The 25,606-nt window shown below is 48.6% G+C and overlaps 1 protein-coding gene across 1 annotated transcript in view; it reads left to right on the forward strand.

Moving 5' to 3' along the window:
* The first annotated feature begins 6,713 nt into the window (after positions 1–6,713).
* The window catches only part of AHCYL1 (adenosylhomocysteinase like 1), a 47,214-nt gene continuing 28,321 nt past the window's right edge, over positions 6,714–25,606 (forward strand). The window contains exon 1 of the mRNA XM_058660019.1: positions 6,714–7,193. Within this exon, the coding sequence (XP_058516002.1) occupies positions 7,074–7,193 (120 nt within the window). The 5' untranslated portion in view covers positions 6,714–7,073. The remainder of the gene's footprint in view (positions 7,194–25,606) is intronic.

Genomic DNA, 25,606 nt, shown 5'->3' on the forward strand with positions numbered 1-25,606 from the left:
GCCACAGACTTATGGGCCTTAGACTTGGCCTACCTGACAGCCTGTTGAATTGCAAAAGCCTGCAAGCAGGGCTACAGCAAGCAGGATATTAGGCCAAAACATCCTCTGTAGAGCAAGCAGAATAGAAACTCCACCCTTGTTCCTGTTCAAATAATTAGTTCCTCCCCTGTTTCAATATAGCTGATTAGTTCCTTCCCTGCTTCAGTGAAGATAATTACTCCCAGGAAACCCCTCCCTTTCTCCCCCTCCCCTAGAGAAGTAGGTATATATATGAGGAGAAAAAATAAAGAGAGAGGCACTGTTTTCCACCAAGTAGGAGTGTCGGTGTGTTTCTTGGGCCAGCAGCCCGGCATTCCCAGTCCACCCTCAGGGTTTGAGCATTGTGTCCTGCAGGTTGGGACAAAATCTTAAAAAAAAAAAAGAGATTTGTTTCTTTGTAATCAGGTGATTTGAATAAAGCAGAGCACAGAAGGCCACATACCTCCTGATCACAGGTGTATAAAACCGAGCTTCTACAAAGACAGCAGGGCTGGAAATGACCTTAAACGGATCAAAAGACAGGATTCTATTTTAACTTCATGGGTTTTCTTTCCATAATGTTAAAAAAATAACAGTAAATACTATAACATAAATAATAAGAGGGATCTTCAAAAAGTTTCTGGAAACATGCATTATCCTTTAACTTCATTTTCTAAGAACTTTTTTTGTTCAAAAAAAAAGGTTCACTTATTTGAAAGACAACATGAAGAGAAGGTGAGGCAGAGGGTAAGAACACTAGTTTACTAGCATCTCTAGTAGTAACTAGCACTCGTTCTGCTAGTTTACTCACCATGTGGCTGCAATGGCTAGGGCTGGGGCAGGCCAAAGCCAGGAGCCAGGAGCTCCAGCCAGGTCTCCTACACAGGTGGCAGGAACTCAACTCCATGGGCCATCATTGGCTCTCTTCTCCGGGCACACTAGAAGGGAGCTGGATGGGAAGTGGAGCAGCTGGAACCATAGCTGACACTCTGAAAAGAGATATTGGTGCCAGAAGCAGTTGCTTATCTACTGCACCACATGGCCCCGTGACAATTTCTTGAGGCTCCCCTATATTAAAGAATAGGCAAAGGGAGGGTCTACTGTGGTAGCCTAGTGGCTAAGGTCTTTGCCTTGCACGCACCAGGATGCCATATGGGTGCAGTTTATATCCCAGTGGCCCTACCTCCCATCCAGTTCCCTGCTTGCGGTCTGGGAAAGCAGTCGAGGATGGACTAGGGCCTTGGGACCCTGTACCCGCATGGGAAACCTAGAAGAGGCTCTGGGCTCCTGGCTTCAGATTGGCGCAGCTCCAGCAGTTGAGGCTGCTTGGGGAGTGAATCACCTGATGGAAGATCTTCCTCTCTGTCTCTCCTCCTCTCTGTATATCTGACTTTCCAATTTAAAAATAATAATAATAAAAATAAATCTTAATGAAAAAAAAGAACAAGCAAAGGGAGAGCCAAAGAAGGAGGGAGGGTTTCCCTGCAGGGATTGAAAGAAAGAACAGGGAAGAAGCCAAGGCCAGAAGCAGGGAATAGGGGAGACTGGGATGCCTGAGGAGTCCCAGAGGTCCTGGTGGCAGCCCTGTCCCTGAGGCTCCCTCGGAGCTCCGGGTGGCACGTTATCCATCTGCAGCAGTGGTCACATGCCCCTCACTGCCATTACCCTCTGCCAGATCTGAGCACCAGGGCAGGTCCAGGATGTCCACCCTGGAAAGCTGCCACAGGCACCTGCTCCTGCAGCCCTGCTGTAATCGAGCTCTGGTATTTCCCCGCACTTCTCCCTATGGAGGGTGATGACAAGGCCTGGGTGGTGAGAGGTCAAAGGCCCACAGGGCCAGCATAGCATCCCTGGTCAGCGGGGGGGAAAGGGCAGTGTGAGGCTGGGAGGGTGCCACCCCTGCTCCCCCGGGACTTGGGAACAGTGCCCTCCACAGAAATACTAAACTTAACCCTTACCTTGGAAGCTCCTCCACGCACCTGCTCCTTCCTCAGTGCAGTGGAGGTCCCCACCGTCCACGCATAGCACCACTCCACAGGATCTGGCTTCTTTGGCTTTGGCACTGACTGGGCTCCATGCTACTCCTTCTGCAACTCCTACCCCAGCCACACCATGCACTGGGACAGCTCCTGAACATGCCCTGCCTCTCTCAGGCTTTGGCTCTGGCCTTGAAGCACTTCCCTCCCTCGTCCAGCTGTTCCCATGTCCAGACTCAGCCCCAGGCCCACTGCCCTTCGTGGCCATGTCCCTCATGCCCACCCTCTTGCTGGCAGCAAGCAGCACTCCATCTCATGGCTTTCTGACATTGTCAGCACTCAGTAGTTCACAAATGAAAGAACAAGGAAATGAATGTGGCCACAGAAGGTTAAATCATTGCCTGTGATTCCAGTGTCTCATATTGGTGCCAGTTTAAGTCCTGGCCACACCACTTCTTTTCTTTTTTTTTTTTTTCAAGATTTATTTATTCTTATTGGAAAGTCATATATACAGAGAGGAGAGACACAGAGGGAGATCTTCCTTCCGATGATTCACTCCCCAGGTGACCGCAACAGCCGGTGCTGAGCCAATCCAAAGACAGGATCCAGGAACTTCTTCCAGGTCTCCCACGTGAGTGCAGGGTCCCAAGGCCTTGGGCCATCCTCGACTGCTCTCCCAGGCCAAAAGCAGGGAACTGGATGGGAAGCGGGGCTGCCGGGATTAGAACCGATGCCCATATGGGATTCCGGACATGCAAGGCAAGGACTTTAGCCACTACACTATCGTGCCGGGGCCTGGCCACTCCACTTCTGATCCAGCTCCCTGCTAATGTGCCTGGGAGTGTAGCAAAGGATCGCCCAAATGCTTAGGCCCCTGTGCCCATGTGGGAGACCCAGACAGAGTTTCAGGCTCCTGGCTTCAGTCTGGCCCAGATGCAGCCATTGCAGTTATTTGAGGAGTGAACCAGCAGCTGGAAGATCTTTTTCTTTCTCTGCCTTTCAAATACATAAAATAAATCTTAAAAAAGAAAAAAGAAACAAACATGGAGGGTACAGTTTGCATTGACACAGAGTAAGTCAGATGAGCTTACGTGTGCTACACCAATGGCATGCATCTCTGGGGGCAGCTTCTCCCAACCCATGTCTACCCTCAGGCCACTCCTTTGCTGAGCAGGGGCCCCTCTGCCCTCCAGCCCTTTGAGACAATCCCCCTTCTCAAATAATTACACACACACCTGGGCCCCTCTCTCTTACACACACAGCTCTAGATGGTTCAGTATATCGCCTGTACGTGAACCTGCTGGTGCAGGAGGTGAGCCTACCAGTAGAAGCACCGAGGCAAGTTGGGGGTAGGAGGGATGAGGATAAATTATTTCTTGGCACCCATGAGAGGCACTCCTCTCAGGTGCTGTGTGAGGTCACCTTGGATTGGACAAGGCAGGGGAGTGGCACGCATTGTGCAGTTTCTCCCGGCCCTGCCACTGTCTGCTTCTGCGCCTGAGTGAGCTCTTTGATCTCCAGACCACACACCATGGGCACGCAGTGGCAGGCAGGAGGAGACGGCAGCCACCCATGTGCTCTGTAAGGGCAGATTTCTGGCCGTGCCTCTGGCTCTAGGTCCTGGTTGACAAGAACCACAGAGGCCTATTCTCCCCACCAAGGCAGGGCTTCTGCCTTCTAATCTAAGGATTCCCAGCTGCCCTGGGGGAGCTCTCCAGCTTGCCCCCTGGGCCAGCTACAAAAGGAAACAGAATCTTACCTCCTGGTTCCCCTCTTGGCACAAGCTGCTCCCCTCCAGGCCAGCCTTGCCTTTGCCACACTTGGCAGCAACAACCGCAGCAATAGCCAATGCTGTGAGCTTAGTACTCAGACAGACCTCTTCCTCTCAGTGCAGGAAGGGAAAGAGGCTGAGTTTCCATCTGCAGGGAGCTCAGATGATCAACTGCACAGCAGAACCAGTGAACAGGACACTTGGAGGATTTGTTTTCAATTCCTTCCTGTCCATTCAAAGAAAATGACATGGGGGGTGGGGCAGAGAGAAAGGGAGGAAGAGATCTTTCATCTGCTGGTTCACTCCCCAAATGTCTGCAATATCCAGGGTTGGGCCAGGTGGATACCAAGAACCTGAGCCCCCCATATGGGTGGCAGGGATTCAGGTAGGCATGTCATCACCTGCTACCTCCTAAGCACATTATCAGGAAGATGAATGAAAAAAACACAGCGTAGCCAGGGCTTGAACCAGGCACTCCAATACGGGTGTCCAAAGTGGCAGCTTAACTTGCTGTGCCACAACACCCACCCTGATTAACACAAGTTTTAAAAATCAGGTCCAGCCTAGCAGCTCCAATGTGCACATCCTACATCAGAGCAATTGAGCTCATTTCCCCATTCCAGCCTCCTACTAACGCAGACCCTCGGAGACAACAGAGGATGACTCCAGTGTTGGAGTCCTGCCACTCACAGGCAAAGCCTGGACTGGCTTCCTAGTTTCTGGCTTTAGTCTGGGCCCAGGCCGGGCTGTGGAGAACATCTGGAAAGTGAACCAGTGGATGGGATCAGTGTGTGTGTGTGTGTGTGTGTGTATAAGTAATAAATATTTAATTTTTAAAAAAAGAAGTTCCGAGGGCAGGTATTGTGGCATAGCATTTAAGCTGCCACCTGCAATACTGGCATCCCCTGTGGCTGCTATAGTTCAAGTCCTGGTTACTCCACTTCCAATCCAGCTCCCTGCGAAAGGCCTGGGAAAGCAACAGAAGATGGCCTCTAGTACTTGGACTCCTGCACCCACATGGGAGGCCTGGGTGAAGTTCCCAACTCCTGGCCTCAGCCTGGCCCAGCGCTGGCCATTGTGGTTACCTGGGGAGTAAACCAGCACATCCTAACTTCTCTCTAACTCTTTCAAACAAGTAAATAACTATTTTTTTTTTACTAAAAGTCCAAAGATAGACATATGTATACTCTTTTAAAAAACAGTAAGTTATCTCAAGCCACAGTTTCTGCTCAAGGCTTTGGCGTTTTCACACCTGATCCCAGTGAATCCTGCCTCGGGTCGTTAGCAGGCCCTTCTGATCCCTGGGTTCTGGCAAGGGCTCAGGCCAAACAAACCCTCTCGGTGGCAGCCACTGTGACCTGTAGGAGCAGCCAGCCCCAAGCAGACCACATGTGACTCCTGGGCCTGGCTAGCACCTGCCGGCTGCATCCCGTATCTAGAACACAGCCCTCTACCCGTCTGCTACAGTAATGCCCCTGAGAAGGAAATGTGTTCTGGAACGGGGTGGACTACAGAACCCAGCAGTTCAAGACCAGGCTCTGCATCACCTACCTCCTTCCAGGCTCTGCCCGAGGCCTCCTTCATCGGACTCCCTCACCAGGCTGGATCACTGCAAGGTGGCTTCTCTGGCCAGACTGCCTGAGTCCTACTTGCAAGCACAAAAAAGTGGGGGAAATGCCTTTCAAAAAGCACAGCTCTTGTTCAAGAGTTGCTGGATCTGCAGGCTTGAGGAGCAACGGAAGGAGCAGATCTGAACTACCCAAGGCCCTGGAGAGAACACAGCTCCCCAGAGTCAATCAGGGGGACAGGACTGGAGTCACAGGAGGAGCTCGGATGCATGGCCAGGAGGCATGGGAGGTTTGGGGGGCGGCCAGCGGCTGTGGCCATTGAGAAATCCTGGGTGCAAGACAGCCAAAGCAACTTCTCTGAACACTTCATAAATGTGATTCTGAAGTGTTCGCAGTATGACATAACTGTCCCCTGTGAGCCACAAAGCCCCAGTAAAGGCTCTGCCTTGCTCTCCTGTGGCTGGGAAGTGGAGGGTGGAGGGGTGGAAGGGCAGCGGCGGATAGAGGGAGGAGCTGCAGGGACATTCAGAGCTAAGGAAGCAGTCACAAGACCAGAAAAGTGAAGACAGTTCCTGAACCAGCAGAATCCCAGAGCCCCCAGGAGCCCCAGCAATTCACAGAAGGCCAAGGGGAGGGCACTGGACTTTCCACAGGACACACAACCAATGTCGTTGTCACCTCAAAGGACAGGCAACCTCCGCTGACAGGCAGGCCTTGCCTCTCCAAAACATAAAACGCATCACATGCATCTTTGATACCCAGGGTCTGCGCATAGGGACTCCAGCTGATAAAGGGTGTGAGGATCCAAGATGCCCGCGGTGGCGAGCGCCTCCCTCTGCCTCCTGCTCACCAAACTGCCCCATCCGGTCCTGTCCCAGCAATGGCTCTTTGGGCTGAAGGTCTTGTATACAGGCAAGGCCCAGGGGGAAGAGGGTGATGAAACAAGCTACTGAGGGTGGTGCAGCCACCAGACCGCACATTGAGTCCTTTCTGCCCTCTGTGAGGTCAAACGCAAACCCTGAACTCCCATGAGGAGGGGTTTCTAGTCAAAAGGGCCTGGGGCAGGGACTGCGGGTGCAAGCATGCTGTCTCCGGGGCTGGAATCTTCTAGCAAAGGCCGTGAGAGGTGTCCTGCGAGGCTCTGCTCTTGGCTCCAAAGCATCTCTGCTTCGGCACCTCTGCGGCCTCGCCAAGGAACCCTGTAACCCAAAGACCCTCCGAGGAAGCACGGCACCCTCGCAGCCACACGCGCCACTCACAGGGCTCATGGCGCCACCTGGCGGCGCAAAATGTTCGCCTTAGCTTGGGATCTCCGACCCACCCGTGGGAAAAAAATGAGGACGACTTGGGAGGCCCAGCCCAGCGTGGTGACGTCAAGGAAGAAGGACGTTTCCTCCCGCCTCTTCCCGGTCCCCAGAGCTGCCAGTACTTGACGTGGCGTCGCCGCCCTCTACCCTTACTTTGCGTGCGTGTTTGCGTGCGGCGGAGGTGGCGGCGCGGGCAGGTCGGAGCTCCGCGCTGGTGCTTGTGCGAGGGCTGGTGCTGCTGCCGTTGCTGCCGTGGCCGCCGTCGCTCTGCGGCTTGGCGAGCTGCTGAGCCGAGGAGGCGCCGGCCGCAGCACCTCGGCTGCCGGCGCGGCTCGGCGCGGGGCCCGGCGGGAGGGTGGGCGCCTCGCGCGGGCGGGCGTGAGCGCAGGAGGCGGGGGCGGCGGGGCGGCCGCAGGCCGGGGCCGGCCCGGGGATGTCTGTGCCTGACGCGATGCCGCTGCCCGGGGTCGGGGAGGAGCTGAAGCAGGCCAAGGAGATCGAGGACGCCGAGAAGTATTCCTTCATGGCCACCGTCACCAAGGCGCCCAAGAAGGTGGGTGACGACGAGGGCCACGGGCTGCGGCCTCGCGGAGGGGGCGCGAGCCGGCAGGGCCCGGGGTGGTGCTGGTGGGGTACGGCTGGTTGACACCTCAGGGGCCTGGGTTAGGTTTGGTTTGGGACGATCGGGGACAGCGGAGGGAAGGGGAGAAGCAGCCGGGCAGCCGCCTCAGGCCTCACCCTGGCTGGAGAGACCGCCCCCGACCTCGCTTTGCTTCCTTTGTCCCTCGGCCCTAGTCCTCCGGGACCCTCTGGAGACCCCATTAGAACCAGGCGTTTAAATGGGCGGCTTTGACTTGGGTGAGGTAGGACCTGGAAGATGAGAGTGGGAGGGAACGAACCTGCTCAGCCCAGCGGGGAGTGGGAGAGGAGGGAGGTACCGAAGTCTCCCCCTCAGGTAGATTGGCAGAGCTTCTGGGGGGAGCGAATCTTTGGGATTGGGCTGCGTGGAGCTGTCGCCGCACCGGGCTTGTCACCTGCCGTCTCCAGCGGCTGGGACGTAGGTAGCTCGTTGCTGCTGACAGCAAGCGTTGGCAGGGGTGCTGCTGCTGGAGCGCAGCATCCCTGGAGGAGCTCGGGTGCGGCGGGTGGGTGGGTGGGTATGAACGATGGCTCATTCTTGGTTGCTGTCTCGGTCCCTGGAGCCGGGGGCTGAGCACGGAGGCCACCCTGTTGCTTTCTGTTGTACTAGCTGTCACCTTTGGAGGTGCCAGTCTGACTTGGCCCTCCACGGGTAGCATGGGATCCCAAGGGCTTCCTAACCATTGCCTGCCGAGCGCGGCCTGACTTTCCACATACCTGGCACACACGCAGTTAACAGCCGAGCCAGGAACCTTTGGCAGGAGGTGACCTTCCCGAAGCCCAGGTAAACACTTCCTGCTTGTGTGCAAGCAGAGTGTTTCAAGGCTGTCTCTGCCTGTGCTGTGGAACCGGGTGCAGGCCTGTAAAAGCCACACACTGCAAGGTTTGCAGTTGTCTGAACTCTTGAGGCCCCTGCACTTGGATAGCAAATCTGTCCTCACTGGGAGAGATAGCTGTCTTCTCTCTTTGGAGAGTCGGCCTGCGCATGCAGTCCCACGAACCGCAAAGTTGAAAAGACAAGTCGTGATTGTGTGCCGTCAGTTTGCTCTTGCACCAGTCTGTAGCTATAGGGTCTTAGCCAGATCATGGCCCTTGACTGTGAGTCAGGGGAGCCTTGGTGTTCTGGGCTCTCGGCTGAACCGCCTGCTTTGTAATCTGGACACGCCTGCAAAGATGCAGGTGCAGCCCTTAAAAGCGGAGTGCGTAAGGGCTGTGCCCCGAGTTAGGACAAAGGGGAAGGCCCATATACCTCCATTCCCGGGCTTCGTCCTCCAGCCGGGGCTAACTCTTGTTGGGCTAGCTGCTTCAGAACATCCCGGATGGGTGTTTGCCTCTCTTCTCTTGAGCCTCACTCTGTGCCTGGCACACAGGAGGCACTCAAATGCCTGTTGCCCACCTGGGTAGCTAGTACCTGGAGTGTCTGTGTGGCTGCCTGTCAGGAGTGAACACTTGTTTTCTCTGTATTGTGGTCAGACCAAGGGCTAATGGCTGGCTAACAGAAGCAGTGTCTGCCAGGAATGGGGGGGGCAGTGGGAAGACCTTGGGGTGAGTTGCCATTTGCTGGTCTGTGTGCCTGGTGGTTCTTATTCATCTTGTTGGCTCTGAGCATTGGTGCTCAGCGTTTATGCAGCCCTTTGTCCCAAAGTATTTTCCCGGGGCCTGATGACCCTTCCCCTATGACGATAAAAGGCATTTATTTAGTTAAAAGATTGGTTGCAGGCTCGTCAAGGTCACCGAGCAAGTCCTGGGTGGTGTATTTCTCAGAACTGCAGCTGAATAGGACGTTTGAAGTCACTTTTGTACCTCTGCCATGTGTGGATAATGTGTGAAAGCATGAGGAACAGCCGAGGGGACAAGCAGCTTGGCCCGGGACTCAACGGGGGGAGGAATGGGCCTGCTGGATTAGGACCGTCCTTTACCTGGGACGACCCCAGCCTGGCTCTTGACCAAGAAATCCTTGGGTCAGGCGAAGCGCTGAGGTCCCTGGGGAGCTGAGGCCAGTCTAGGTGCCAGAGGATATAGGTTACTGCAGGGTGACCTTCCTGGTCCTTAGATCAGATCCCGGTCTAACTTTTGGAGGACGCTTTTTTTTTTACTCTTTGTGTGCCGAACAGTGCGGTAAATGGCCGTCCATTACAAGCATACATATCTGGGCTCTACAACTATAATCCTTCTCCTTTTGGGGTCTACCGTCTCACAGTGCCATATGTGTCATAGGGCTTGCTAGTAGGGAACAGGAGTTGAGATGTCTGGGTACGAAGAAGCCGGCTACATGGGTACCACCTCAAGTGAATTGATTTGTCTTCCTCAGTTTCCTCTGCCCACAGGGGAAGACAGGGGCATATTGGGAAATAAGATAGTGAAAAATAAATGTTAGAAGGGAGTCTCCGAGTATGTTTTTACAAGTAGGAAGTCAGAACTGTGGGAGGGGACAGTGGTGGCTCTGAGGGCTTAGGCAGCTGGTTGATGAGGCTCATCTCCCGTGCAGCCGGGGTCAGTCTCCTTGGCAGTACAGAGTCCTAAAGGGCGTTCTCCCAGACCAGTGTTGCCGGCTGTCATAAGGCTGGCTCACGATGCACTGGTGACTCCGCATGATGTGGTTGGGAAGGTGGCAGGGGGGCACAGGAAACCTTCGATTGTGAGGGTCGGTGTGCGTCGTGCCATAGCTGAGGAAGATCCTTAACTGAAGGCCAGTGGGAACTGAATCAGTCATGGAGTTGCCAGCAAACACTGGCTCCTTATCCCTCTTTCTTGGCTACTTTGTAATGCGGAGGGGGAGGTGTCCTTGCGGCTCCAGGAATGGACCTTGTGTCCAGTAGGCTGTCTGCTCATAGACTGAGTCCAAATGTCCACCTTGGTCACCAAGCCTGCTCCTCTGGAAGGCCGCCATTTGGAACACCCACCGTTTTCTGAACATTGGGCTGGGGGAAGTGGGAACACTTTTCTGAATGACAGATTAGGCCTGGGATGTTTGCCCTTGGGCCTTTTCTGCCGGCAAAATACAGAGAAGAAATTACTCTTGTGTGTAAAAATATTCCCCGCTTGAATAAAGCATATGTAGCGCACACTCACCCGGAGTCAGCTGAGACTAAGAAATACTCTGAGTGTAGCTGCACATGCACCCTGTTGGTATGGCAACCAGATAGATAGGAGCAGTGCCGAGGGCCCTTTTTCTCACAGCCACTTCCTGGTTTACTTAGAGAATTTGCACTAATGTTTCTAAGAATCACTGAGAACCAATCTTCTCTCCTGTGTGGCGGTGATTAGCTCAGAGCAGGAAATGGGTGTAAGAGAACGCTCTTTGGATTTCTCGGCAGGTATTGACCTTTCTTAGATTGGTTGAGCTGATTACACACTGGTTTCCAAATCATGTTCTTTCACGTCTCTTTAGACGTTGAGCTGGTGGTAGAGAAATCTATTATCTAGATCCTTCGCTGGCAAGATTACAGCTCTGTGCTTTTTGCTTCATCAAGAGGATGCCATGTGACTCCAGAGTGTCTTTTCCTGTGTAATAATCTGGTGAATTTGTAAGGGTTAGGTTGACGCGTAGAATCACCTAGAATTTCAGTTAGTTGTAACTGCTGGTAGGTTTACTGTGCTACCTCAGGCAGTGAATGACCTGTATACAGTTACTCTCATGCCCTTTGTTGTTGCTTAAAGGAACTGGTTAGTAAGGGAAAACCATGTGTGCCTACTTTTCAAAGCTTGGGACTGTGAATATTACATTTCTGTAAAGAACGACTCCCCTTATGCTGAACACGTGCGTCAGGCTGAGTCAGAACTGAGCGGTCGTTGGACCACACCTGACTGAGCTCAGTCAGAAGCATCCCCGTGACTGGCTGCGGACCAGATGTTTGCATGCGGTACTTCTCTGGCCTGGGGTGTGAGAATGCAGAGCTGGGCAGCGTCTTACCGTGTGCTTTCCTTCAGCCTCTTACAGACACTGTCTGCACCTCCTGTAAGGTCAGCAGGTAATGAAATTTCTATAAAATCAGAATCACCATTGCTCTTCTGGTTTCCATGTTTGCCTTTGACTCACTGAAGTAGTTCTCTGTCTCATGTTGCTTAGCTGTTACATAAGGTCTTATTAACTTCCCCATTTTGTTCTTACAACTCAAGTTCACTTTCAGTTTCTACAATCTGATAGCTGAATGACCTTGGATAAATTATTTATGTGGGCCTCCTTTTATTCCCTGTAAAACAGGGAATGATGATAGTTGAGAGAATTTGCCATTTACTGAGTGTTTATTCCTTTATACCTAGAGTGACCATATGTCCTAGTTTGCCTAGTACAGTTCTGGTTTGTACCTGTACTCCCAGTGTGCTGTCCACTGACGGCCACGCTGTACAGCTCCCAGGTTAATGCACTCACCCTATTTATAATGCTCTGGATGATGTGACACAAAAGGTCAAATAGGAGCCCCATTTTGAGATGTTGTTTTTAAAAGATTGTTTAAGGACCTGGCTCGGTGGCCTAGTGGCTAAAGTCCTCTTCTTGAATGCACTGGGATCCCATATGGGCATCAGTTCTAATCCCAGCAGCCCGGCTTCCTGTCCAGCTCCCTGCTTGTGGCCTGGGAAAGCAGTCAAAGATGGCCCAAAGGCCTGGGACCCTGCACCTGCATGGGAGACCCAGAGGAGGTTCTCGGTTCCTGACTTGGATCAGCGCAGCACCGGCCGTTGAGCTCACTTGGGGAGTGAATCATCGGATGGAAGATCTTCCTCTCTGTCCTCCTCTCTGTATATCTGCCTTTCCAATAAAAATAAATAAATGATTTTTTTAAAAATATTATTTGATAGAATTACACAGAGAAGGGAAGAAACAAAAAGAGATCTTATATCTGCTGTTTTCACTCTCCAAATGGCTGCAGTGGTTGGCGCTGAGCCAGGGCAGAATGAGGAGCTTCTCCTGGGTCTCCTGTAGGGAGGAGAGGCAGGGGCACAAGCATTTGTGCCATCTTCAGCTGCTTTTCTGATGCATATGAGCAGGGAGCTGGCTCGGAAGTGGAGCAGCCAGGTCTGTAACCTTCCCTGCCACCCTACAACACAGGCCCCAAGATATTCTTAAAGAGCAAAGTCAAAGGTGCTTGTGTTGGAATGTTTCAATAGGAAAATCATTTTCCCTAATGTAAGTTTCCGACGTGTAACTTACTCCTGTTGAGCACTGTAAATTACCAGTTTCTTAGCAGGAACTGTGGACAAGGAGATATCTTAGAGCTTGTGGTGGGAGTGGGATGTGCTCTACTGCACCTGTCCCCCCATGAAACCTCCCCAACACGTGATGTAGTCGGAGAATGTGGTGTTTGTCAGATACTGAGCTAAGCGGACTCCAGTTAGTCCTCAGGCTATAGAAGACTTTGTGGGGGGTGGGGTAGGGGGGTTTTTCTCAAAATAGAATCCTTGAATGATATGAAATATCCAAGAACTCTTCTGAACTGGGAGTTTAGCGTTTCCTAGCCGACCCCTTCCCTCCCCTTTGTGCTCTGAATAGCCTGTCCTTGATGGTTTATGACTGATAGTCTCCTGCAGAAATGAGCACCTTTGCTCCACAGCAGTTACAGAATCGTGGAGACTAGGACTGTTTTCATTTTTTGTTTTTCTGTCTTCAGTTTAGTAAGGTTCAGCCTGGTGGCTTGGTCTCGGAATGGTGCAGTGATTGGGACTTCATAGCAGTATGCAGTGGGGCTTTAACATTTACCACACACTGAAGACATAAAGAACAAAGTGTAATGAACTACTGGTGAAGAGTAGTATTTGCAGCGCTAGAGACTAGAAAGACTTGGAGGCACAAATATAGGAATATCCAGGCATGCCCTTGCCTTACCACAAAAGCCCCAATGCCTCAGCTGGCAGGCCTGTGAGCTTAACCTGCAGAGCTAATGGGCTCGCCCTGTTCTCCACTGCCAGTCTAAGCCAGTTCACCTCATCGGAAATGGACACTGTGTACTCAGCTGTGTGATGGAAATGAGGCTTACTAAGCAAGAGGGGCCTGGAACTGCTCACTGTTCCATGCTGTTCATCTTGGACCTGCTTCAAGCTTCGTGCTTTACAGTCCCAAGAACTGCCCAGGAACAGCATGCCTGCTGCTTGTTTTTCTCTCCCCTCCTGGACTTGCAAGTGTCCTATAGCATCAGCAACTCCCACTAAGCCTTCGTGCTCAAGACACCAGTATTGATCTGAGTTGGATCACAGCCTGGTGGTAGCCAGCTGTTGAATTCACGAGTAGCAGGGTGCCAGGGCTGGAGGCTTGGAGGAGATGTGTGTGTGTGATCTTACACATAAGGCAAGGGTTGGCAGCACATCCAGGGCCTCTTTCTTGTGCCTGCCAGTGAGGCCTGTGGAGGCCAGCCCCCAGGGCTGGGACCGTAGACCCCCCTGAATGAAACAGTTCATTCTGTGTTTGCAGCATTGGCAAGTTTTGTTTTGTTTTGTTTTGTTTTAATGCCCCGACTTTCCCATATACTTGTTCAAGGTGACTCTTTGGGGCTTGGGCTTCCATGGGTGTAGATGGGAATTGCTTTATCCTTTTTCCCCAGGACTGGCTTGACCTCAACTCAAAGCTTTGGGACTGTGACCTATTTCCATTCGGGTCCCTGGAGCCTACCTATCAGAAAGCCTCACTTCACTGACTCAGATGTGCCCCACTCTGGCAGCCCTACTGTCTGCTCCTCAGAGGCTTTAAGGAACCTTCAGCTGGGCTCTCCAGGACTGTGACCGTTCATTTTGGAGCGGTAGATAGGAGGCTTTCGCCTTGGGTTTTCTAAATGCACACGCCCGTCTGATTGCAGGAGTTTGCAGACAGACAGACCTGCCTGAAAAGTTGAAACAGGCCTCTCGCAGCCTCTGGGAAGGCATGCCCGTTAAGCTGCTGGATGAGACACCAGCACAATCGTTCATAAGCTTTGAAGTTTCAGATCCCTTGAGGAATGTTAGGAAAGTCATGGTTCTTCCCTCGGGAAAATTCAGGGGCATAAAAATGTGCAGATGCTTTGGGAGGGCTTACAGGACTGCCCCAAACTCACCCTTGGACTTTGGGAGAAAAGCTATCATCTAGAAGGTCAGCTCTGCGCCACATACCCTCTCCAGGAACTGCTAAGCCTGCAGTTTGTCCTGTGAGCCTATTGGTGGTTGTCACTCCCTGCTCCTGGAGACACCACAGCTTCCCAAATGACTTATTATAAATGTCCTGAGGGTCCAACTCAGGAACTTAACAGACTTAAACCAACATTTCAGCACCTTCGGGGATTTTTGTGTGCTGCCAAGTTCCAGAGCTGATTCCCATTGGAGTGTTCAGAATTGGGAGTTCCACATCCCAGATCAAATAGCAAATCTGAACAGAGCAGTTTGCCTCCCTGTGTATCTCAGAATTGGTTTGATATCAGTGTGCAACTTATCAAACTATGATACCTGACTTGCCATCATTTAATTCCTCTAGATGAATCATGTTGAGGGTAAGGACCACGTCTCGTGCAAATGCATGGGCATAGTTCCTGGCATAGGATACTGCCAGGATACAGCTGATTAAATAATGTAAGATGATTGATCACCCCAGGAGAAAGTAAGTTGGATTCACATGTTAGCTTTGACTCATTTTTCCTGTCAGGTTGGTTGTTTTTCTAGCTTAGAACCCTCCCACCTGGCTTGAGTAAGGAAGTGCCAGGAGCTGCAGATGAGGAAATGGTGAAACTTTCCAACAGTTTAGAAAATGCTGGGGCTACCACAGTCTCTCCTCTCTGTAAAATCTGTCTTTCAAATTAAAATAGAGAGAGAAGGAAAGGAAGGAAGGAGAAGTGCCAGCAATAGGAGCTAAGAGCTGAGACTGAATACGTGGCCTCCAGGTTCTTAGCCCAGTAACCTGGGAACACAAGGCAATGACGATAGGGAAGGTAATTTGAATTTGTCATCATCAAAACAAGCAGGTTGTAAGCCCTTAGCATTAGAAATTCTGTCCAGAATAAAATTGGGGTTCTAGTTCACACATGGTCTTAAGGAGTTAGGGAGTTGGGGTTTGGAAGTCAATTGTGTGTGGAACAGTTTCATTTTGAACTGTAAGTTGGGACTCCACAAGTAACAACCATTTTGACTGGTGGTGCTGAGCAAACTCCTGGTTCCTGTTCCACAGCCCTGACTACCCCTTGTGAGCCAGAAGTTGACCTTGATGCTCAAAAGCTCCATGTACCCTTGCTCTTTAAAACACACCTTCTTTAGAATTACAGTCTTCTGGGAACTGAGCCAGTGCTTGACCTAGTATGGAGCTCCAGCTCTGTTTAGCACTGAATTTTGGATGCGTTACTTCCTTAAAACACATGATTTAGGCAAGCTTTAGAGAGAAGGGACATCTTGAGAATTTTGCTACTAACTGGAGTAGGTGCTTTGTAGAGGTGGCAGATGTGTTGAAGTGTAAGTTCTTACAGTAAGAACTCGGTTCTTCTCAGTGGCCAGGGTGAGCATCTCATTCAATACATGAGTATTTGGTGCCCAGCTTTTGAGCGGGCTTCTTAACTTCCAGGGGAGTAGCCCAGCCGGCTGGTCCTGCTGGGGACTAGATGAATTGGGAATGTTAATTATGCTCATCAATACAGTGGCCTTGGTAACAGACTTGTAGCTGCTGTAGAATCTGTTTATTTCAGATCCATAGCAGAAAGAGACCAAGTGGATTTGGGGACATGGTGTTCTCAGTGTAATAAGCTGTATTGTGAGTCCAAGGAAAATGCATCCTGCAGGGGCTGACCCATGGCATCCTTTGCTAGGATTTCTCAAAGGAAAACATTACACGGGAGGGGGGAGCGGTAGTTCTTTTCATGTTTGCCAATTGAGAATGAACCAAGGTTGGCAAAGGCTTGGTTCTTAGTGAAGGCATTGTGGGGTCAAGGACATTGACCTTTCATAAAAGTTAGCTCGAGAGGACCTATTGGAGAAGCACCTTATTGCCTAACCTTGTTTATGCAATTAGGAGTATAGAGTTGTTACCTTTCTCAGCCTTCGGGTCCAGGAGCAGGAGCCCCTCCTGTTTGGGGAGGAAAGGGTCACAGTTTTGCACATTCTTTTCTGACTCCGCAGGGAAGGGATTAGCTGAGTGCTGGGCCTGTTTGGAATGAGAGCACTTTGGCAATTTTTCCTACATTTGATGAAAACATTGTAAGAGTACGTCTAGCCTCTCAGACAACCTCCTTGTAATGGTCTCCTAACCCTGCGTTGTGTATACTGACTAGTTGAGGTGGAGTTAAAGGTAGATTACCAGTTTCTGTGACTCATTTGTTTTAGCTCTGACAGAGGCATAGCTAATCCATTTGTTCCCTGTGTTTCTTGAGTGTCTTTATAGAGAGCCTGGTAAACAGTATGCTGTGTTTGCTTTTTCAGGCTCTGCTTGGATTGTGTCTCAACACAGTGTTTCTCAGAGTAGGGTGTGATGGAAGGGGTAGGCCACATAAGGAGCCTTGCTTAAGAACCATAGATCTGCTTAATCAGAATAGCTGAAAGGCTTAGTCTAGAGTGGACAGGGGCAGGTAGAGGATGGGCTGGCATCTGAAGTAGCTTTCCAGAGCAACTTGAAAGAGCTCAGATTGATAAGCACTCTTTTTAAGTTATGTAGTAGGGTTTCCTCAAAGGGTTCGGAAATCAGATGTTGGGCTGATAATGCAATTAGCCACCTGTTGGATAATTTTGATCGTGGACAAAAGCCAAGTAGTCTGCCTTTATTCTCGTTGCTAAGATGCTCAGAGCAAGCCATCCCCAAAAATCAGGTAACCTTGTCAGCTTGGGAGTGAGCACCGTTTGTGTCCCAGGACCTGTGCAGTCAGGATATGTCAGCAAACGAAGATTCAGACCCCATGAAAACAACTACAGCTAGTTCAGAAATCTCAGGTCAGAATAGAAGAGCTTCCCTGACATACTAATTTATTTTATGAATTTCTGGGACTGAGGGTGATATTAAACTTGGTAAGATCATTAGAGAATATTTTAGTGAAATTCTGTATTCAAAGAAGCCATAGGAAGTCTTAGAAGAGGTTGACTGTGTTGCTGAGGTTGACAGTTGCTGATGCAATAAAGGCTAAAGAAGGGGGAATAGGAAAGGGCAGAAGTTAAGACAGTTGACTGAGCTGGTGAGCCACATAGCTGGAGAGGGCTACTGTCGGAGTCTCCCAAAAATGTCTTTGCAATCATGAAAGGTTCTGTCAGGATCACTGTGCTACCAGCCAGGACCCAGAATTGTGAAGAGGGAGGGCAGGTGAGGGTTTGGTTTATTCAGTCCTGTGTTGATATGTCTGTCCCAGAAGATCGGTATTTGACTTGAAAGAGTGACCAGGTGGTAGGTACAGTTTACAGCGTGAACTGCCGAGACATGGATGGGATTTTGTTTGGGGCCCAGGGAAAAAGAATCATGCTTAGAGCACAGTAAGCGTGCAGGTTGGTGCAAATTCTGCTTTTCCCTTTCAGCAACCTGACTCTGTACAGCCACAGGCCAAGATCTCCCCCAGGGGACTCTTTACCAGGGGTATTCTTGTTTTCTCCTCTGATATCTCAGAGGAATCTTTACGCACATTGGAAGATTGCTGAGTAAGGACTGTCATGGAGGCCTTCCATGCTACACTAACACAGGGCCAAATCTCATCAAAGAGCAAGGTCCCCAAGCCCTCCCCAGAGGAGTCAGGGGGCTTTGTGTTCTCCAACATATGGGGAAACCATTTTGCTGTGAAACCTTGAATTAGCATCTCATCGTTTGATCAGTGCTGCATTAACGCTCAGGCTGCCCACTAGAAGGGGATATAATCTCACACACCAATTATTTTCATTCTCTTCCCCTCATCTTCCTCTCAAGTTTATTTACTTAGGAGACAGAGTTTCACGCTGCTGGTTCACTCCCCAAATGGCCAGAATGGCTGGGGCAGTGCTGGGCCACAGCAGGAGCTGGGAGGCCAACCCACATCTCCGTCGTGGCAGGAGCAGTTAGCTGAGCTAGCCCCGCTGGCTCCTTGGGTCTGCAGTGCAGGAAGCTAGAGTCCAGAGCCCAGGTCCAGATCAAACTGGGCATTCCATGCAAGATACAGCTGTCCTGACTGCTAGGCCAATGCCTGCCCTCGACTTTTTAAAAGAAGCCTTCTAAAATGACCACGCAAAGGTAAAAATAAATTGTGTAAATGACCAAAAGAATTTCAGACGCTGCTTTCTGGCTCTGTATACATCTGTCTTGCAGTTATATTGAGATTTTGAAACTATGTAGCTAAAATCTACAGTTCAGTTTTTGGAAAAAAATCTGTTCTTAAACCATATATGGAAGTTTTTTATACATTCAGTGAGTACTTATTTTGTTTTTTACAGTTCCTTCAGTGTAATTAAAGTGGAACTGACTAGTAAAAGTTGTATTTATTCAAGGTATACAGTGTGGTATGAAATGAGTACTACAGTCAGGCAAATTAACATCTTCATCACCTCACGGTTACTTTTTTGGGGTATGTGGTGAGAATACTTACTACTTACTCTCAGCAAATGTCCCATATCTGGAACATAATTATTAACTGTGATCACTGTGCTGTACTTTTGCTGTCTAAAGCTTCCTCATCTTATACCCTTTGAACACCTCTCCATCTCTCTCACCCTTTAACCCCTATTCTATACTGTGAGTTTGACTTTTTCAGATTCTGTGTAAGTAGATCATTTAATTGAATAGTTTAAACAATCTTCATAGTAATCACCGTTCAGCTAACTTGAGTCCTGATTGGTTCAATAAAACTTGTAGTCTTACAAAAATTTTCTTGTCATGATAGAGTCAGAGAGGTGAGAATGCATCAGTGAAAAAAGTTTATCTTTAAAAGGAAAATAGGGTCCAGCACAGTAGCCTAGTGGCTAAAGTCCTCGCCTTGCACGCACTGGGATCTCATATGGGCACCAGTTTTAATCCTGGCGACCCCACTTTCCATCCAACTCCCTGCTTGTGGCCTAGGAGAGCAGTCGAGAACGGCCCAAAGACTTAGAATCCTGCAGCCACGTGGGAGGCCCAGAGGAGGCCCTGGGCTCCTGGCTTCGGATCAGCTCCGCTCTGGCTGTTGCCTCTGCTTGGGGAGTGAAGCATCGGAGGGAAGATCTTCCTCTCTGTATATCTGACTTTCCAATAAAAATAAATAAATCTTTAAAAAATAAAAAGAATAGAACATGAGCTCCTTTTCTTTTGTGTTGGGAAAGCTCACCTTCACTCAGGTCTTCAGTCATGAGAACCAAGGTGACTTGAAACAGGTGCTTTTTTGAGTGGCAGACCACCTAGCAAAATGCTTTTGACTTTTAGATGATGGGAAGGGTTAGTGTGAAAGCAAAGTCCCCACACATTTAAAATATATTATCTGTTGCATGTTTCAAAAGATGTGGTAATTTATACACATGAACAGCAAAAAAAAAAATTATTGATTTTAACCATGTCAAAATGAAAATATCCTTGTATAGGGACCACTGTTACAGTGTAGTGGGCAAAGCTGTTGCCTGCAATGCTGGTTTCCCATATGGATGTGGACTCAAGTCCCAGGTGCTCCACTTCTGATCAGTGTCATCTGCTAATAACCTGGGAAAAGCAGCCAGAGATGACTAGCTTCTGACTTCCTCCCAACCCAGCACTGGCTTTGTGACCCTCTTGGAGGAGTGAACTAGCAAATGAAAAAAATCGATCTCTTTTTCTGTCTCTTCCCCCACCCCTGCCCTTTATAACTCTGACTTTCAAAGTAAGTAAATCTTTAAAGAAAGAAAAGCCCATTTATATACACAGGTGGATTAGATGCAAATAGGAAATACTGAGTTCATTTCTTTTGCCCAAGTGACGACAATGGGGTTATGTTGCCATACCTTCTTCTCCTGCCAACCTCATCTCTAAAAGACGGTGGAAGTAAGTATTAGAACTGAACTTGTTGCTTAGCAGTGTTTACACTTCTCTGGTCCCTCACTCTTTCCAAGGCTAAGGAGCAACCTCTTCATAGCAATTCAGTGGTGACTTTAATTTGTTGATTTTCTTATTTGAGAAACAGAGCTCCCATCTGCTGAGTCATTTCCTAAATATTAGCAGTAGGACACACCAGGTAAAGCCAGGGGCCAGGGGCACAATCCAGGCTTGCCTCATGGGTGGTGGAAACCCAACTGCTTCAGTTAGCACCTGCTATACCTTAGCTGAAAGATTGTGTCAGGAACGGGCCGAGCCTTGAGCCCAGGCCCTTGGACATGGATGTGAGCATCCCAGGTGAAAACTTTTCCTTTCAGTGCCTCCTCGCTGCTCCCAGCATTAACTGAGATTTGGGAAGCTGAAGGATTCTTTTTCCTCTGAAAGGCTCACAGATGTCCAGGTGTTGTTCTGAGCCTCTCAGGAGGCTTGAATGCAACGCGAGACTATTCTGTAAACTGACCCATTGAAGATACCGGAGAAAGTGGCTGGGTGCCAAAGAGGAAAAACTGTGCTGAGCCTGAGGGTGTGTGTTTCTGCCTTTTAGTCTGTGTTGGTAGCAAATGGCCTTAAGCAAGTCACTTCCCCCACCCCTCCTTCTGTCTTCTCCGTGAAATGTAGATGCAGCACTGGTGGGATTCCAGAAATTTTTAAGATGTAAGTGCTCTGTAAACTGAAAACCCCCAGTGTTTGTTGAGGTAGATCACTTAAACCAGAAAGGTCTAGACATCTAGGTACTGGATCTGGGAGTTTACTGTACTGGGAAGTGTGGATTTCAAGCTACTTTTCTCAGTTACCTGTATAAGATGCATCATGTGCTGAGGCTGGTTCTTGATTGGTCAAGAACTAACCAAAAATGCTTTGAAAAATATGTAGGTGGATGATGTTCTGGCAGTATTATTTGTCGATAAAGTTTGCCAAGTAACTTCCTGTACAAAACTTAATCTTGTCTTTTGGTTTTCTGTGCAGTGTAAAGCACAAAATCTTTATATTTGTGCCTTTGTGCACTGTGCTGCGAATGGCTCTTGAGAAAGTCGTAAATCAGGAGAGCCCAAACTTCTGTGTTCCAATCTGGGAGATAGAGAGGGTGGAGACTGTATGTAGGCAAGAGCAGTGGGTCCCTCTTACTTTTAAATAGCCCCCAGCAGGAACTTAGGCAAGAGTTCTTTTCACCAGTTTCTTACAGGACATCCAAGACAGGCATGGCAACCATCCGGGCACAGGCCATATAAGGCCCACAGAATCATTCTGTGTGGCCCTGGCTAGACAACCCACAAGTGGGACTGGAAATGTAATAAATATGTGGCAGGCTAATTTTTAAGTTGACACTTTTAATATGGCCCATCAATGATGTTATAAAATATCCAAATGGCCCTTGCCAGAAAAAGGATTCCCCAATCCTGATCTTAAGGTCCTGATTTTATACGGAGACTTTTGTCTAAAATCAAATACATATATCTCAGATTCAGATTAGAAAATGAAGAACATGGCAAATATTTCTTCTTTGGAATGAAATATTATTTATATCTTTAAAATGGTTTGATATCACTGATTGGTAGATTCTATGTATTTTGTCTCTATGTCTTACATGGAGGCCTGTTTGTGTTTTTAAGACCTGTGAAGCTAAAATAAACTGTAACTGATCTTTGAACGGATTTCACTTTGTTCTTTAATCTGAACCTGTGCAGTCTTAACTACAGAATAGATTCTGAAGGGTCCCATTGACCTGCCCATGTTTGGAAACAATAATTGCTATTGCAAGGTGACCATTTAACATTAGGTCATTAAAGTCAGATTAATTTTATTCAATGTCTAATTTTGGGGGTACTGATGTGGCAGAGCCAGTCTGGTTTCTGTCTCCTTAAACTTTGTTGGATGTTAGCATGGGGTCAGCTGCTTCCTGGAATCCACTGAAGGTTCTGCTGCTGCCCAGGTACACTTAGCAAGGGTTTGTCATTTTTTTCCCCTGTGGTTAGATATAGCCTAGCCTTCCTGAATGCTAAGCTGACATCTAGCCACTCCTAAAAATAGGTGAATTTGATTTGAATTCATGAAAGGTAATGGCTTACAACCTAATCGGAGCTAAACTTCGAAGTGAAAGAAAAAGAATTTTTCTGCCTCATAACTTACCTTCCTTCTCGCTGGGCTAAGAAAAGTGCACACGTGGCATTGTCTTCTAAAATGCATGAGGCCCATCTTTCTTCTTTTTTTTTAAATTTTTTTTATTTTTATTTTTTTTATTTTGCATTATGTGACAGTTTCATAGGCTCTGGGGTTCCCCCCACCCCTCCCCATGCCCCTCCCCCACGGTGGACCCCCCACCCCGTTGCATCGTTACAGTTCAAATTCAATCAAGATTCTTCCCCTGCAAACAGATGCCAAGCATATAGTCCAGCTGCTCATTGTCCAGATGGATTGAACAGCTTCTTGGGGAGACTATTTAGCTGCGATCAACCCCTAGTGGTTTTAATATTTCTTTAGTTATGAATCACTGCTAGTCTCGCCTCTCCCAGCTCGATGAGGTCGTTGTAGAGTTCACTGGTTGACACTGTCCATTGTAGAGTCTACATTCGCCCAGTTTTCGCTGCCAACATATATCCGGGATGGTTGATTGACCCATTCCGTCCTCCGTCTTATCTTGGCTAGCGTTCTGAGTCCAGCTGGTCATCGCCACAATCAGTTTGTAGGTGCAATTCCTGGGCTGATTTTGTTTTCGGACTGGAGTTGCTCTGGAACCAGTGGGTGTTGCAGACTAGGTTGGTTTTGCCCAGTACGTACTCTGCACTTGTATCAACCAGTGGGGGCTGGAGCCTAGTTGGGGCGACCCATCTTCCTTCTAAAGCAGGCTGCTGATCGCTTGCTTTTGGTGTCACAGTTTCTTGTTTTAGCATTTATGTTAAGAGTAATGTCTGTAAACAATTGACAGGTTTTCATCTCCTCAGATTTTTTTTTTTTTTTCAGCAGAACTTGCAGTAAGGTTTTTCAGTTAACAACTGCCTGTGAACTTCATCAAGGTTGGCTTTAGAGTGAACTGCAAGAGAAGGCTAATAATTTACTGTGGAAGTGAATGGTACAACCCAGATGGTAAAGCCACCGCTTGGGACACCCGCATCCCATACTGAAGTGCCTGGTTCAAGTCCTGGCTACTTCAGCTTCCTGCTAGTGTGCCTGGAGGGCTGCAGAGGATGACCTAGGTATACCTGGCACCTGCTACCCACACAAGATGACCTGGATCTAATTCCTAACTCCTGACTTTACAGTGGTCCAACCCCACTGTCATGGACATTTGAGGAGTAAACCAGTGGATGAAAGATACCTCTCTTTGTCTCTCTGTCTTTCAAATATTTTTTTAAAGATTTATTTATTTTTATTGGGAAGTCAGATATACAGAGAAGAAGAGAGCCAGAGAGGAAGATCTTCCATCCATTGATTCACTCCCCAAGTGACCACAATGGCCAGAGCTGAACCAATCCGAAGCCAGGAGCCTGGAGCCTCCTCTGAATCTCCCACATGTGTAGGATTCCAAGTCTTTGGCCCATCCTCGACTGCTTTCCCAGACCACAAGCAAGGAGCTGGATGGGAAGCGGGACAACCAGGACACGAACCAGTGCCTATGTGAAATCCTGGCAGGTTCAAGGTGAGGATTTTAACCAGTAGGATGCCATGCCAGGCACTCACACCATTTTATATTTGTTTATGGTATATAAAAATCAACAGGTTTTGACTGTATAGAGAGACTGAGCCAAGTTAACTTGACTTGTAGCTAATTATTATTTTTTAAGATTTATTCGTTTTTATTGGAAAATCAGATTTACAAAGAGAAGGAGGAGAGAAGGATCCCTGGCTGCAGTGGCTGGATCTGAACTGATTCAAAGCCAGAAGCCAAGAGCCTCCTGTGGGTCTCCCATGTGGGTGCAGGGTCCCAAGGCTTTAGGCCATCCTATAATACTCGCCCAGGCCACAAGCAGGGAGCTAGAAGGGAAGTGGAGCAATGGGATACGGACTGGGTATGAACTGGCGTCTATATGGAATCCCAGCGCATGCAAGGTGAGGATTTAGCTACTAGGCTATTGCATCAGGCCGTGTAACTAATTATTATTTTAAAAAATTAATTTTTTGAGAGGCCATCATGCTGGCACAGCAACTAACCCTCCACTTGCAGAACCGGCATCCCATCTGGGTGCTTGTTTGTGTCCCAGCTGTTCCATTTCTTATCTAGCTTCCTGTTGCAGCCTAGGAAAGCAGCTCATGCACCTACAAAGGAAACCCAAAAGAAGCTCCAGTATCCTGCTTCATTCAAGTTCAGCTCCAGTCATTGAAGAAATTTGGGGAGTGAACCAGTAGAAGGAAAATCTCTCTTTTTTCCTGTTTCTCCTTTTCTCTCTATAGAAAAATTACCTTTGAAGTAAAAGTTTAAAAAATTATTTCAGGGCCCAGTGCAGTAGCCTAGCGGCTAAAGTCTTCACCTTGTACATGCTGGGATTCCATAGGGGTGCCAGTTCTAACCCCAGGGACCCCGCTTCCCATTCAGCTCCATGCTTGTAGCCTGGGAAAGCAGTCGAGAACGGCCCAAAGCCCTGGGACCCTGGCTCCTGGCTTCAGATTGGCTCAGCTCCAGCCATTGCAGCCATTTGGGGAGTGAATCATTAGATGAAAGATCTTCTTTGTCTCTCATCTTCTCTGTATATCTGACTTTCCAATAAAAATAAATAAATCTTTTTTAAAAATTTTTTTTGAAATTGTGTGAAAATGAAAAAAAGGTACAAACTATTTTGAATATACTACCTTTCGAGTATTAAAGGAAAAATAAGAATGTATATATATATTTGCTTCTGCCCTTTCCTACAAAAAAAGAAAAGCAACAAATGGCTACACTACAGATGGGAAGGAAGGAGCAGAGTGTCAAGCACAGGAACATAAGTGAGGCAGTGGAACTTTGAGACCTGTAGATTTTATAGTCAGAAATAAAGATTAGGGTGTTTTGTTTTTTTTTAAAGGTAGATTTACAGAGAGAAAAATCTGTCCCCTGGTTCACTACCCAAGTGGCTGCAAAGGCCAGAGTTGAGCTGATCTGAAGCCAAGGGCCAGGAGCTTCTTTCAGGTCTCTCATGTAGGTGCAGGGAGCTGAATGGGAAGTGAAACAGCCAGAACACAAACTGGTACCCATATGGGATTCTGGCGTGAGCAAGATGAGGATTTAGTCATTCAACCATTGCACCAGGCCCTATAGTCAGAAATAAACAAAATAAAAAGTAGAGCCTTAAAATTGTTCATAAGCACAGATGAGTATCATCCAAGAAGCCTTGTTAATATTTGTAATTGATTATACACATGACTAAAAAGGTTATGCATCCCATGTTAAATATATCCTAAGAATTTCCATGAAATGTTTTGATACTTCCCTCAGTACA

This window comes from Ochotona princeps, chromosome 2 (assembly GCF_030435755.1).
Source record: "Ochotona princeps isolate mOchPri1 chromosome 2, mOchPri1.hap1, whole genome shotgun sequence".
Taxonomy (NCBI): domain Eukaryota; kingdom Metazoa; phylum Chordata; class Mammalia; order Lagomorpha; family Ochotonidae; genus Ochotona; species Ochotona princeps.